At 35.2% G+C, this 14703-nt stretch overlaps 1 protein-coding gene across 8 annotated transcripts in view; it reads left to right on the top strand.

The window, feature by feature from the left end:
- The window catches only part of TUSC3 (tumor suppressor candidate 3), a 333190-nt gene that overhangs the window by 63046 nt on the left and 255441 nt on the right, over positions 1 to 14703 (top strand). For all 8 annotated transcript variants that reach the window (XR_013764209.1, XR_013764210.1, XR_013764211.1 and 5 more), the window contains exon 2: positions 8487 to 8656. Coding sequence is in view for 5 of the 8 variants with exons in the window: in XM_079142764.1 (XP_078998890.1) it covers positions 8487 to 8656 (170 nt within the window). In the remaining 3 variants the exon portion in view is untranslated. The remainder of the gene's footprint in view (positions 1 to 8486; positions 8657 to 14703) is intronic.

The raw sequence follows: 14703 nt of genomic DNA, 5'->3' as shown, positions 1-14703 counted from the left end.
GAATTTGCCCACAGGCCTGGAACCTTCGCTCCGCCCTAAGCCTGTCTCTGTGCGGCTCTTCCACCCAGAAGCCTCCTAGATCCTGGGACCCTGCTCTGCACCTAATCGCCTGGCTGCGTGGCCCCTCCTCTGAGCAGCCACCTGTGGCCCCGAACAATCGCTCTGAGTCCCAGAGACCCGCCACAGGCCTCTTCCTCCAGACAGCCGACCAGTATGCTGGTGCGGTCACTAGGAGTCCAAGAAACTCACTTCGTGCCTCCTCCTCCCACCAACCACCCGTAGCCCGGGGCAATCAATCACTCCGAGTCGAAGTGACCCTCCCCGTTCCTCCTCCTTCTCCAGATAATCCCCCGTGTGTTCAGGAGCAGTCCCTCTGAGTGGCTCTGAATCCATGTGACCCGCTGCACGGGTCCTCTGGGCAACCGCCCGGAGCTCAGGTACGGCCACTCAAGACCAAGCGTCCCACCACGCTTCTCCTCCAGGCAGCCCCCCTGTGTTCAGGAGCTGTCACTTTAAGAGCAAACAACTCACCACTCGCCTTCTCCTCTGAGCAGCCGCCTGGAGCGCTAATGCAGTCACTGTGAGTCCAAAGGACCCGCCACACTCCTTCTCCTCCTTCTCCTACTCCTCCGGGCAGGCCCCGGGGTTCAGAAGTGGTCAGAGTCCAAACAGCTCGCCACGCAGCCCCTTCTCTGGCAACCGCCTGTAGCTCTGGTGTAGTCTCCCGAATCCAAGCGGCCGCTCCTCTTCCTCCTCGTCCTCAGGGCAGGCTCCGGTGTTCAGAAGCGTCGTTCTGATTCCAAACAGCTCGCCGTGCAGCTTCTCCTCTGGCAACCGCCTGCAGCTCTGGTGCAGTCTCTCCGAATCCAAGTGGCCACGCTCCTCTCCTCCTCCTCAGGCCAGGCCCCGGTGTCCTGAGTCCACACAGTTCTCCTCGCCACTCCTCCCCTGGACAGCCGCCGGAGCCCCAGTGGCTGCTCCGAGTCCCAGCGCTGTGCCAAGCGGCCTCCTTTACGGCGCTCCCAGCTGTCCGCGTTCACTGCTCCAGCGGGGGGAGGGGCGTCTCGCCGGCAGTTCTACTTCACAAAGTTTCCTGCGTTCCGGGACCCCCGTCCCATCCGGGATGCCCCCCCAGGGGGTGAGAGTCACCCAGCTGCTTTGAGTTGGTCCCAAGTGTTCCAATATCTCTTCTCTTGAATCCTGAGTCCTGGAGCAACACGAAATGCAGCCACCCTCTAGGCCGCCATCTTGAAACCCCCGATAGTACTTTTTTTAAACTTCATAATTAATAAACATCTTGGGGAAGATAATTGGGGACTATATATGTGTTCAGTTTCTCAAAATTTCATCTAAGCCTAAAATCCTTTGGTAGGTCTTGCTGTGGTATTATGATGATTTTCTGCCTTCTTTGATGCTTCTACATTGACTGGAATTCTTCTCTAAGAAAGAATTATCCCTGTTCCCCAATTTTTTTTAAAATTCATGCAGTTATTTTTTAATGTAGGTATAGACTTGTAAATATTTATCTTATTGTGTGGTTTAAAATTCTCACTATTTGTCATTTCTCTTGTTCAAAATTTTCCAGCTTTAGTTATTGGGAGTTTTGTACTACTGGTTTTTAGGTCCTTTGATATGCCTTTTTTGAGCACTTACTTAGTTTCTGTTACTGTAAGAAACTGCCATAATTCTAAACTTGTGATAATTTTCTCTACTTTAGCCTTTTAATCAACCATGTCTTCAGGGAAAACCCTAGTTCTTTTTTAAAAATTTGTTCTGTTTAGTTATACATGACAGTAGAGTATATTTTGACATATTCATACAAACATGGAGTACATCTTTTTCTAATTAGGATCCCGGTCTTGTGGTTGTACATGATGTGGAGATTTACTATGGTCTACTCATGTATTTATGTGATATATAAGATACTTATGTCAGATTCATTACATTGTCTTTCCTATTCCTGTCCCTCCTCCCTTCCCTTTATTCCCCTTAGTCTGATCAACTTATTTCCTTTTAATGAGGAATAGTATTTAGAAATCAAGGTCTTATTTCTAATTTCAGTCCATTATGATCTGATAGAGTACAAGGTAGTATCTCTATCTTCTTGTATTTGCTAACAGTAACTTTGTGGCATAAAACATGGTCTATTTTAGAGAAGGATCCATGTGCTGCTGAGAAGAAAGTGTATTCGTTCTTTGTTGGATGGTATATTCTATATAAGTCGGTTAAGTCTAAATTGTTCATTGTGTTATTGAGATCTATGGTTTCTTTATTCAATTTTTGTTTGGACAATCCATCCAGCGGTGAGAGAGGTGTGTTAAAATCACCTAATATTATTGTGTTGTGGTCTATTTGATTTCTGGTGCCAAAAATATGCAATGGAGAAAAGATAGCCTCTTCAACAAATGGTGCTGGGAAAACTGGAAAACCATATGCAACAGAATGAAATTAAACCCCTATCTCTCACCCTGCACAAAACTCAACTCAAAATGGATCAAGGACCTCGGAATCAGACCAGAGACCCTGCATCTTATAGAAGAAAAAGTAGGTCCAAACCTTCAACTTGTTGGCTTAGGAGCAGACTTCCTTAACAGGAGTCCCATAGCACAAGAAATAAAAGCAAGAATCAACAACTGGGATAGATTCAAACTAAAAAGCTTTCTCTCAACGAAGGAAACTATCAGTAATGTGAAGAGAGAGCCTACAGAGTGGGAGAATATCTTTGCCAGTCATACTTCAGATAGAGCGCTAATATCCTGAATCTATAAAGAACTCAAAAAACTCTACTCCAAGAATACAAATAATCCAATCAACAATTGGGCTAAGAAAATGAACAGACACTTCACAGAAGAAGATGTGCAAGCAATCAACAGCTATATGAAAAAATGTTCAACATCTCTAGTAATAAGAGAAATGCAAATCAAAGCTCCCCTAAGATTTCATCTTACCCCAATTAGAATGGCGATTATCAAGAACATAAGCAACAATAGGTGTTGGCGAGGATGTGGGGAAAAAGGTACACTCATACATTGCTGGTGGGGTTACAAATTAGTGCAGCCACTCTGGAAAGCAGTATGGAGATTCCTCAGAAAGCTTGGAATGGAACCACCATTTGACCCTGCTATTCCACTCCTTGGCCTATACCCAAAGGTCTTAAAATCAGCATACTACAGAGATACAGCCACGTCAATGTTCATAGCTGTTCAATTCACTATAGCCAGACTGTGGAACCAACCTAGATGCCCTTCAGTTGATGAATGGATAAAGAAACTGTGGCATATATATACAATGGAATATTACTCCGCCATGAAGAATGATAAAATTATGGCATTTGTAGGCAAATGGATGAAATTCGAGGATATCATGCTAAGTGAGATAAGCCAATCTCAAAAAACTAAAGGACAAATGATCTCGCCGATAAGCGGATGAGGACATATAAGGAGGGGGTAGGAGGGGTTAGTGTTAGTGTTAGGGTTAGGTTTAGGGTTAGGGATAAGGAGTGTGGTAAGAATGGAGGAAGGAAGGACTGTATAGAGGGAAAAGAGGGGTGGGAGGGGTGGGGGGAAGGGAAAAAAATAACAGAATTAAACATTTCCCTATGTAAATTTATGATTTTTAATTAAAAAAAAAAATCAAGGACTTAGTGTTAAGTGTGCTTCTTCCTATTGTGTGCCATTGTTTCTCAGCTCTATCAGCAGACAGAGCTAGGATGTAGATGTATACAAATTCATTTATCCATGCAGGTTGATATTTATTTCTCTATTTGCAAAATATGGATATGCCTATTTCTATTTTAAAAGCCGCAATTGATAGGAATTCTTCCAACATCTATCCAAAACACAGGATTTATCTTCACCTTCCTTATTTGTAAATTCTTTCCTGATAGTGATAAATCTGGCACTCATTATCTGGCATTTATCTGTTCAACACTGATGTACTCATGGAATAATAGATGTGTGAATCCATACCCCTGTAAGAAACAAAATAGCTCTAAGTATGATTTTTGTGTGCAGTTCTTTTTAAAAATTTTTTTTAGTTGTAGATGGACATAATACTTTATTGTTTTAAATGTGATGTTGAGGATCAAACCCAATGCCTCACATGTGTTAGCCAAGTGTTCTACCACTGAGCTACAACACCAGCCCTTGTACAGTTCTTTTTTTCTCTTTGACTTTAAGAATATCAAGTCAAATGCTTGTTTCCCAAAGTTATGATATTGACTTTATTCATTCATTCATGTATTGTTATTTTTCCTGGCTACTCTAAAAGGCACATTTTAATATCTCATAGTTAAAATTTGCATTTGCCATGTATATTTCTATATTTATAAATATTCTTATATGCATAAACAATATATATTTATATATATACATACACCCAGAGACACTAGTTCTCTCATGTATTTTACCCTGTGCTTTTCCTTGTTTCACCTATAAGCAAAAAGAAGATTTAGAAGATAAAACTTTATCCTGATTATCAGTTTTCTTTCTGATTAGTCTGGAAAGAGTTTCATATTTTTATCTTTTCTGTTGTATAAGTTGATTTTAATTATGTTTGTGAGTAGTCAGTGATAAAGGATATGAGGTAATAATTACATGAATAATTTTGGAAAATTTTCAATTTTGCCAGAAAATAACTGCTGATTAAAACATTGAGATACCATTTTCACTTGCTAAGATTGAAATGTATACATGCATGTACACAAGAAAGAAAAAAAATGGAATGAATGCTTAAATCTTATAAGGGAAACGTGAATCTCACATTCTAATACATTAATACATTGTAGATAGATAGAAATCTAACACTGATAATGTTTTTTGGCAGTGTTGTCATAGTAATAAAAATATCAATATTGGATCTGTTGGGCAATGCAAGCTGATGGACATTGTTTTTGAAAAGATATTTTCTAGATCATCTGTAATGGGAAAACAGTATACAGGACTTCTACCCCTTTTAAGACATAATTATGTAAAAGTTGCATTTTTATGTAGACTTGATATTAAAAATGATTATGTACCCTAAAATTTATAGCACAGTGCTTGCAGTCTATAGAGCATCAATAATTAGAGATAGGGAAGATTTAAAGATGTATAATTTTAAAGGAATATTTTAACTTTATAGTAACTATAAAAGTGTAGCATAGAAAGGAATTCAGTTAAGTCAAGTTTTGACTATGCATTGTTTTATTTTGTTTGGTTTTTAAAAGCAGCTATATTTATATTCTTGTCATTTAAATAAGAAGTATTTACCTCACTGAGGAATTTTCACTTTTGATCAGGCCGGTAAATAAGCTTACTATTACCTTATGGGCTAATGCACTTGGGAAATAGGAATGCCAGCCTTGTTTACCTTCATTCTGTTTAGCACAGATTTTGGTGGAATAGAAGCTTATGGGGTGAATCTTGTAAAACAGGTGGATATTGTATTTTGTGCTTGATGAATCTTGTCTTTGAAGTCTTGAAACCTTGAAGGAAAATCTAAAAATAATCAAAATCTGCCAAAGTCTGCCAAAGATATTTTAGGATGGATGACTGTTTTTCTTAGCCAAATATAGTGTTGTCTCAGAAGCCAATTATCAAAGTGTCAGGATTATTTACCTACCTCTACCACTCAGAGGTTAGTTGTTTTTGGAAAAAAAAAAAAAAAACAACAAAAAAAAAACTGTGTATATATCAAGCATACATAGCAGAACAACCTATATTTAGTGTTTGACTTTATCTTTTTTTTAAGATTATATTTTCAAATTATGTGTTTTGAAGAAACCCCCCCCCCCCAATACTGTTGGGAGACAATTCTCCATGGATCCCTCATGTTTCTGCAGATTTTCTGAGCACAAGCATTAACATATTTTGTGTTGTACTATTGTTATACAGAACCTTTATAGACAGAGATAATGTCTTTCCAGGTTAGAGGGCAGATTTGTTTCCTGCCCAGGAAAAGGGAGATCATTTTGGCATGTTTGCTAGCAGTCCTTTTAAAAGATTGGGGTTTCCTAATAAGTTCTTCATCTATAACATAAAATCACTACTGGTGCATCATTCACCCAGGCTACTCCACGCTGTCCCCTTGGAATGTAATTGACAATGTGAAACTCATGTTGACTTTTATGCCATAAGAAATAGTTCTAACTCAGGATTCTGTTTCTTCTAGCCTCCATGAAATTATGGTTGGCTTCTTTGATAACTTGCGAGTAAAATCTTTGACCCAGTATAGTTATTTTATGTTTTGATAGATACATATTGGTGGAAGAATGTGTGTGTTTTTAACAGTATTATAGGAATTCAGAATGGTGTGTGTGTGTGTTTGTGTGTGTGTTAGATTACTGTAGGAGTTCAGAGTAGAGTGTGTGTGTGTGTGTGTGTGTGTGCATGCGCGTGCGTGTGCGCATAAGAATTCGGTGGTGTGTATTGTGTGTGAATGTGTTTAATGAGAAAACTATACTAAATACTCTAGGAACTAGGTTATTTTTAACACCAGTTTCCTTCTGCCTTTATTAATGGATGACTCTGCTCAATTTCTAGTCTGGATATTCTGTCTTTGCCTCAATGGTGATAATTCCTGTATATTTATAATATGAAGTTTGTATTTATATTGAATATATCTAAGAATATATAGATATTATATGGGCTTCCTGAGTAATAGTAAAGAATAGTAATATAGTTATATGTAATAGTTATGTTTTCATAGCAAATCCTATTCAACATATACCTGTTTTTTATCAATCATTCTTAACATGGAAAATACCCTTGCTTTTTCTCAGATATAAAACCAAGAGCAGTTAGTGAAAGTCCTTCTATGTAGTTCTCAATTGTTAGGGGTGTATTAATGAGAAAGAACAATGACTTCTAAAATAAACTTTATTTTACTTTATTAAGATGATTATTTTCCTTGTGAAAATATAGTATATTCATAGGCAGAATTTACACCCTGACAGTTAAATATAACTAAATCTAAGTAATTAGTTTGTTTTGACTTTAGGATCAATTTTAGTTGTTGCCTTTAAAAAAATTATGTTGTTTTAAAAACTAGTAATTGCCCTAGTAATTAGCCATAATTTTTCCTTTTCATACAGTTAGTATGCCATTGTATGCTTATCTGAATGTTCCATTTCTACCAAATTACTAATTGGAGCACTCTGCTCTTTGGCCAGTTTATTCTTCCTCCTCCTTGCCCTTCCATTCCTTTTGATTTGTCTTTTTCCCTTTCTCGAGTGGGTAGCAAGTCTTTTCCTTTAACACGGAGATGCCTGTCTTCCCTTCTCTCTTCTTATATTCATTCCTAGTTCCTAAATCATTCATGGGAGCCACCATCATTTGTCTAATTGAGAGGGGAAGAGAAAGAGATTACATTTTTTCTGAATTCTGTAGTGGAGCTTGGTTAAACAGCATAATTCAAGCTTCTCTCCTGACCACTAGTACTTGCTTGATTTTGCAAGGGCAGGGAATTTTTCTTATAGAAATACAACACTGTAGAGTTCTTTCTTAGACTTTTTTCAGGTAAAATGATCGATCAAAAGATAAGAGCCTTGTCTACAGAAGCTAGAGTGCTAGCTACTTCCTCCCCTCTGTCCCTTCTGAACAGGATGTAATAGTACCCAACCTACAAAATTGTATTGTCTCCCAGCCACTGGGCCTCACCACTGTTCTGCCAGGTCTATATTACTCACTTTTCTGACTTTTATCAAAGTAGGTTGATTTTTCTTGTTTTCTACCTTATATAATTAGTATTCTTTTTGTGCATTTGAGCTTTGTGTTTGTGTGAGATTTTTCTATGCCATTGTATGCAAATGTTTAAATAGAAATTTACAGTCAAGTGGAGGCTTCCCTTCTAGGCTTCGGTAGTGAGGGTGGTAATGAGACCACAGTTATTTTTATTGATTGATCGATTGATTGATTGGCATTTGACGGAGGTAAAGCAGTTGTTTTGTCCTTCTAGGCTGCTGTTTTTCTTTTCTTTGGGTGGAGCGAGCAGAGCAAGCTTTACCTGAGGATTTGTGTTTGTGTGTGTGTGTGTGTGTGTGTATACCCATTCATATTTTAGAATTGGCAACTTCTCCAGCAACTGGTCTGGGAAATATGAGGCCAAAAGAAACCCAGGAAACTCATCACCATGTCATTTTTTCAGGCTAGTCTGCCTTCTCTATACCTTTCACAATCTTCTTATGTTTATTAGCTTTATGCATAATTAACAGATTTTTTAGCTCTGTGTAGTGGGGAATTGGGAAAATGTATGTCTGTGGCATCTTAATGGAAGCCAGAAATTGATTGTTTTACTTTTAGTATCTTTCTTAGACTTTTGAAATCATTAGGAAAAGTAAAATGAAATATTTTATGCAATCTGGTCAATAACAATGAATATATTCAGGAAAAGAAGAACTTTGAAACGAAAGTAATTCGTGATATAATATATTCTCAGTGTAATTTCTAATATTCCAAACTGAAGAATTGTAACCCTGTGTAACTTTTAATTCCTGTGTTTAATTACAGAATCTTTTGGCTGAAAAAGTAGAACAGCTGATGGAATGGAGTTCTAGGCGTTCAATCTTCCGAATGAATGGTGATAAATTCCGAAAATTTATAAAGGCACCACCTCGAAACTATTCTATGATTGTGATGTTCACTGCTCTACAGCCTCAGCGGCAGTGTTCTGTCTGCAGGTAATTTATGTACTTAAAATTTTTAAAACTATTATCCCAGGCTTTGAATTTTATTTATTTTATGATTAATATGTATAAGAGAATTAAAGAGTTGTTCATCATTGTAAAATGTAGCAGTGTGCATTTAAAAGTAAACTCAAAATCAGTATATTCTAGAAAATGACTTTGATAGGCTAATATTTCTTTATTGTGGGCAGGTAAAATATTTATTGAATAGATCCATATATAATCATTAAAACTTGATGTTATCATTAAGTCCTGCATGTTGCCTTATAGGTTACCTAATTTTGTCTGTGGTCAATCAAGTAACTCCCTTAAATGTACTGTAGTTTAATAATTTTATAGAGAATACTCATTTTTATCTGAGGGAAGTCCATTTATTTTTTGATACCTCTGGTGATTAACAGTTTTTTCCTAGGCTATAGAAATAAACGAATGAAATATTTTTTCAGTATGTATAATAAATTAAAGAAAATTTTGGGCAAATATAAATATGATACTTTCATACTTATACTAAATATAAAACATACTTTTTCAATTAAATTTTCAATTTCAGTTTTCAATTAATTGAAAAAGTTAAACTTATTTTGAGATAATTATAGGCTCACATCTAATTATAAGAAATAATACAGAGATATTCTATCTATCTTTTCTATTGTTTCCTCCAGTGATAACTTATTGTAAATCTGTGGTATATCATCACAAGCAGGTATTGGCATTGATAAGTCAAGTACAGAGTACTTACAATACCATGAGAATCACTTTCTTGTTCTTTATGGCCAAACCTACCTCCTCCTGTTTCATTCTCTACTTTGACTTTCATCTCTAGCAATCATTAATTCATTTTCCATTTCTTTCATTTTATTTCAAGAATGTCATGAAAATGGAATCGTATATTGTTTGGCCTTTTGGGTTTAACTTTTTTGACTTACCATAATTACCTCAAAATTCCTCCAAGTTGTGTTGTTTATCAGCACTCATTCTTTAATTGTATGCTAATTGTAGACTTTCTAATCATTTTTAGGCTTTTAAGTCATTTTGAACTTCAGTGGAGAGTAAGGTCATTAGTAATAGGTCACTGACAAAAGTTAGTTTTACACAAAACTAACTTGCAGAAGGGAAATTTTGGTACTCTGAAATTTTCAAGAAGGATATTGTCATAAGCTAATAATGTGTGTTCTAGCATGAATAGAAGTCAGTAGAGAAGATGGTGAACAAAAATATTTTGAAAAATAGCACTTCAAATGATACTAAGTTTTTTTCTTATCAAATTTGAGGACCAGTGCCCAAATGGGTATTAGCATTACTGTTAGAATTGGACTAGTACATTTAGATAGGACTATGCCTTGGGGGTGCTATAAGGTTCCTACTCAGACAAAAATACCACCTTAATAGGCATTTTGTTATAACAGTGTAGTTTCCATTTAAAACAAGGTGTATTTTGGAAAAATCATTTGTTTCTTCTAAAATTAAATATGTTAATTTGAAAAAAATAAATTTCAACAAGGTTTAAAAATTAAATATATTGGTTTCCATTGTTAGTATTATAAAGAAATATTTAACTATTTTATAATCTAGAAGATTTTATTCAAAAATGTATTTCACAGTGACATGTAATTATATGTGTTGTGATAATATAATCCATAACATACTGTTAAATTGTACGTGCTTTGGGAATTTTTGTACTAGATATTATGTTGTTAAATGAGTCATGAAATGTAGACTTTGAATTTTTTTAATGATAACTAGCTTATAAAACCTTTATTTTTCCTTTATTTACTATAGCCTAGATTGTACTATATTTTTAAATGTTAGAAGTATTAGAATTAGAAGAGAAAAAGATGTTATTAGAAAATTTAATTAATGGATCAAGGAAAAATCTGGGTTATTAGAAAAGAAAGCACAGGTGAAGGTTTAGAGGCAGATAAAAAGTATAGAGCAGATTTATGGGCCCCATGTATGCTAGGCTTTCTGATTATTTTGGGGTAGGCCAAAAGATTGCCATTCTAAAACATATATAATCTTAATAAATCTATAAACCAGATTAGAGAAAGGGAAAGAAGCAGGTCTAGGACTCAGCTTTTATTTATTTTATTTCATTGAAGAGCATGATTAGTGTGACTCTGGTTTCAAAGTTGTGTTTAAGGAAGCTGGGCAAAACAGACAAACTAGTTGTGTTGCAATTAAGTAGATTTTCAAAAGGGTGGTGAATAGGTTGTTTTTTGTAGAAGTAAGATAGGATTGAAAATTAGAAAGTTGGTGTGAATGGTTTATTTAGTAAATGAGTAAATTGCTAAAGTAGGATGATGGTATAGAGAAACATGAGGAACTATGAGACTGTGGTAATGTCTACATTGTACATTTGTATGTTCAAATTACTGTGGTGATAGAAATGGAAAAGAAAAAAATTGAGCTTGGTAGAGGTATGACTTTTGAAGTATGTTAGATTTAGATGATAAGTTTATATTATAGGGTGATATAAATTTTAAAGGAGAATGTTAAGTAATCATGATAGAGCAGTGGTCTTGAGTACTAGGTGGGACCCATAAGACAGTGGGCATATTGATTCAAAGAGATCTCAAGGTAACAACTGAGATGAAAAACTAAAAAGGAGCTTCTGGAAAAATTCTTCAAGAAAATTTTTCAAATTATATATCTGAATTATTAATTAAATATCAAAAGGAGTAGTAGATACATTGAGAAAAGACACCCTGTCCCCAGCAACCATCTTCCTCCCTCCACATGAATTAAATTTTCCTGGGTTCTTCTTTGTCAGTGCAGGTTTGGACTGTTTCTATAATACTGTTTTAATCTTTTATAATTCTACAGAATGTTTGAAAAGTTCATAGCATTTAAAAAGTCATATGCTTTCCTTTGTGAGACTTTTCTGCTTTTCTTCTTTTCTTTAAGAAATTTGCTTCGGTTCTCAGATTATACTTATAATTCTGCAGTTGCTTTTCTTTGTTGAAAGACTGGTGAATGCCTTGCCTTCCGTGTAAGTTCTTTTAGCAAATCATTCTGCTCTTCCTTCACACAGTCAGTTTATTCACAAATTTCAGAATTCAATTCTCACCTCCCTCAGTGCTAACATCAAACTCCTTGGCCAAATAAAGTTGTTAATTATGACTACTCAGTACAATTCTCACCTCCCTTAAGTGTTAACTCCAAACTTCCTTGATCAAATTATATTATAGGGAATATTCCCCATAATTGCTAAATCTTTTTAAATTATTCTTCCACTAAGTAACTCGTATCCTCCAGAATTTATTACAAATTCTAGGGACAAAATAGCCTCTTTTAAGGTAATTACTGTTAATTAAGGAAAAGGTTCAGATGAAGGAAAATAAAATACTATTTGTAGAATCAAGCGAAGAACATGGATACCCAAAATTTTGGTGATGTATTCTCGATATTATTATATTGTCAAACTCCAAATAAATGGGAAAAAAGTAAATTACAAAGATATTTTAAAAGAATTTTGAAGAATGTATTACATTGACATGTTAACGGGATAACATCTTTTCCTCATTTGGGTAAAATTTTTCCTATTTTTAAACTTTTGGGAGCCTTATGTTCAGTCAGAAGCACACAAACACCCAGATTCTCTCAAGTAACTCATTACTCTGAAAGATCTGAAAAAAACATCCATTTTATAGATGAAAACATTAAAACTGAGGGGTTATATAATTTATCTGAAGTCACATAGCTTGTACTTGTCAGAATTGGGATTTGCAATTCTAAGACTCAGAGCTTAATGCTTTCTTTAAATACATATATTCGTCATCATCTGTGAACCATAATTTGTATCTTGCTCTTCTGTTCCCCACTTACTAGGGCTTCATCAGCCAGCATTTTTTCAACTCATAAGATTCATGAAAGCTTTTGTTCAAGGCAGTGTCTCTTAATAAGGACTAAGGCATTGAATGTAGTTAACAAAACCATGTGAAAAAGAGCTCATTAGCCTTTGGTTTCATTATAGTGAGGTCACATCTCTCATAGTATTAGATTCTAAAATTAAAAGATAAGGTAAAAAACATAGATGAATAAAATTATCCTTGTATATTACTTGAAGCATATATAAGTACATTATTCTATAAGTGGAAACATTCCTTATTGTTTCCTTATTCCTTAGAAAAAGGAATAATGATCTTTAAAGTTTCTCTCATTTGCTTGGCTACCTGAGTAAGGTGTTTCACTTCTTTTTCAAAGACTAGATCATACCCATTCTCATATCATTCACCCTTTTTTGTTTGTTTGTTTTGTTGTTGTTTTTCTGGTTTGACTGAACATGAGGAATATTTAAGGCTTGAACAAATCCATGATCGCTTTAATATAATGATGCTCAGGTTATCGCTGAGGTCTCTAATTTTTTTATGTTAAAGGCATGTGATATAATTTTATTGTTTTAATGTTATTCCTAGGCGTTTCTTTTTCAGATTCTATAATCCTAGCTCTTTCACTGTTTTTAGGGAACTTCCCTGATTCATGTGACATTTTAGCATTCCTGAATTATTTTCTGTTTTCTGAATTCTTTCAATTTAAAGTTTAATGTTCTTACCTCTGTAATTTCAAGCCTACAGAAAATTAAAACAGAACTGTTTTATTCTTTACCAAGGTTCACTAATTATTAACATTTTACCACTTTTGATATTGTTCTCTTATGTACATATGTCAGATATCACCAAAGGTACCTATGAGTTTGTAAACATGGAATATCGCCCCTAAATACTTCAGTAATACATTCTTAAGAATATAGCCATTCTTACATAATCAAGAGTACTGTTATCACTTTTAAGTAAATTATCATTAATTCAATGATGTAATTTTGTTATATACCCATATTTAAAATTTACATTTGTCTCCAAAATGTCTTTTAACCCTCCCTCCAGTTTGGGGCTGAATGAAGGCTCATCTATTGCATTTGGTTGCTGAGCTTCTTTAGTTTCTTTTAGTCTTCAGCATTTCATGCTTTTAAAAAGATTTGTTTTAGTTTTGATGACATTGACTGCTTTTTAAAAAATATTTTTAAGACATCTAAGAGTTCCAAGCTCTAGATTTGTCTGATTATTTTCTCTTTATTAGATTCTGGTATTTATTTTTGGGCAAAAGTACTAAGGAAGTCACTGATATATTTCTTACTCTTTCGTGTCAGGAGGCACATAGTTAGATTGTTCAGATACTAATGTTGAGATCGATCACTTGAATTATGTGATGGTCACCAGATCTCTTTGTTGTATAAGTATATTTACCCTTATAATAAGTATTTGGGAGAGGCAAGTTGGCTGAGAGGGAATGTTCTTAGTTATGTGAATATCCTGTTTCTCAGTAGATTTTTTTATCTGGTGGTTATAGCATCCATCAATAACCCTTGCTTGAATTTGGTATTTGTGGAATAGTGATTGTTAAATTGTCATTTCTTTCTATGTTAATTAGTTGCCATGCATCTGTAAGGAGAGCTTTTCCTAACTCAGCTTCTCTTATGAGTATCTCAATTCAAGGATTATTTTTTATTCACTTATCCATTGCTATGATTGTTATCTTATGTTCAAACTGTCCTAAATTTGACCAGTGGGCATCAACTCCTACATCATGGTATATTTCCAAAGGGTACTATTTTGTACAGAAGATCTAAGTAATTTACATTTTCTTTGCAGTGAAACTGTGATCAATGTCTTTTTTCAAGGAGTTGTGGTTCCTCTTGGTTAGGAAGCAGTATTTAGAAAGCAAGTTATGTTCTAGGTTGCTCATTACTGGAGGGGTAGTGTCATTGTCATGAGGCTCTAGTGGAATCCCTAGGAGAAAGTCAAAGGACTAGTATCATGGGTTTCTACGAGTGGTTATGCACAATGACCTTAACCAGTGTGACTTCTTTCTTCACAAAGTAAACCGGTCTATGTCTGATGAGAATTTTAAGTTTAGGATGCATTGTAACTTGTTTGAAGTTAGGATAGTGGAGCCAGGTGGCAGTGGTGGTAATCCGGGCATTGCAGGTTTAATCAACAGCTTCATTCCACTTGGTCTTATCAGATAATTGGTTTTTACTCTGA

Source organism: Sciurus vulgaris, assembly GCF_902686455.1.
Source record: "Sciurus vulgaris genome assembly, chromosome: 5".
NCBI lineage: Eukaryota > Metazoa > Chordata > Mammalia > Rodentia > Sciuridae > Sciurus > Sciurus vulgaris.
This window is presented reverse-complemented; position numbering and strand designations above follow the sequence as displayed.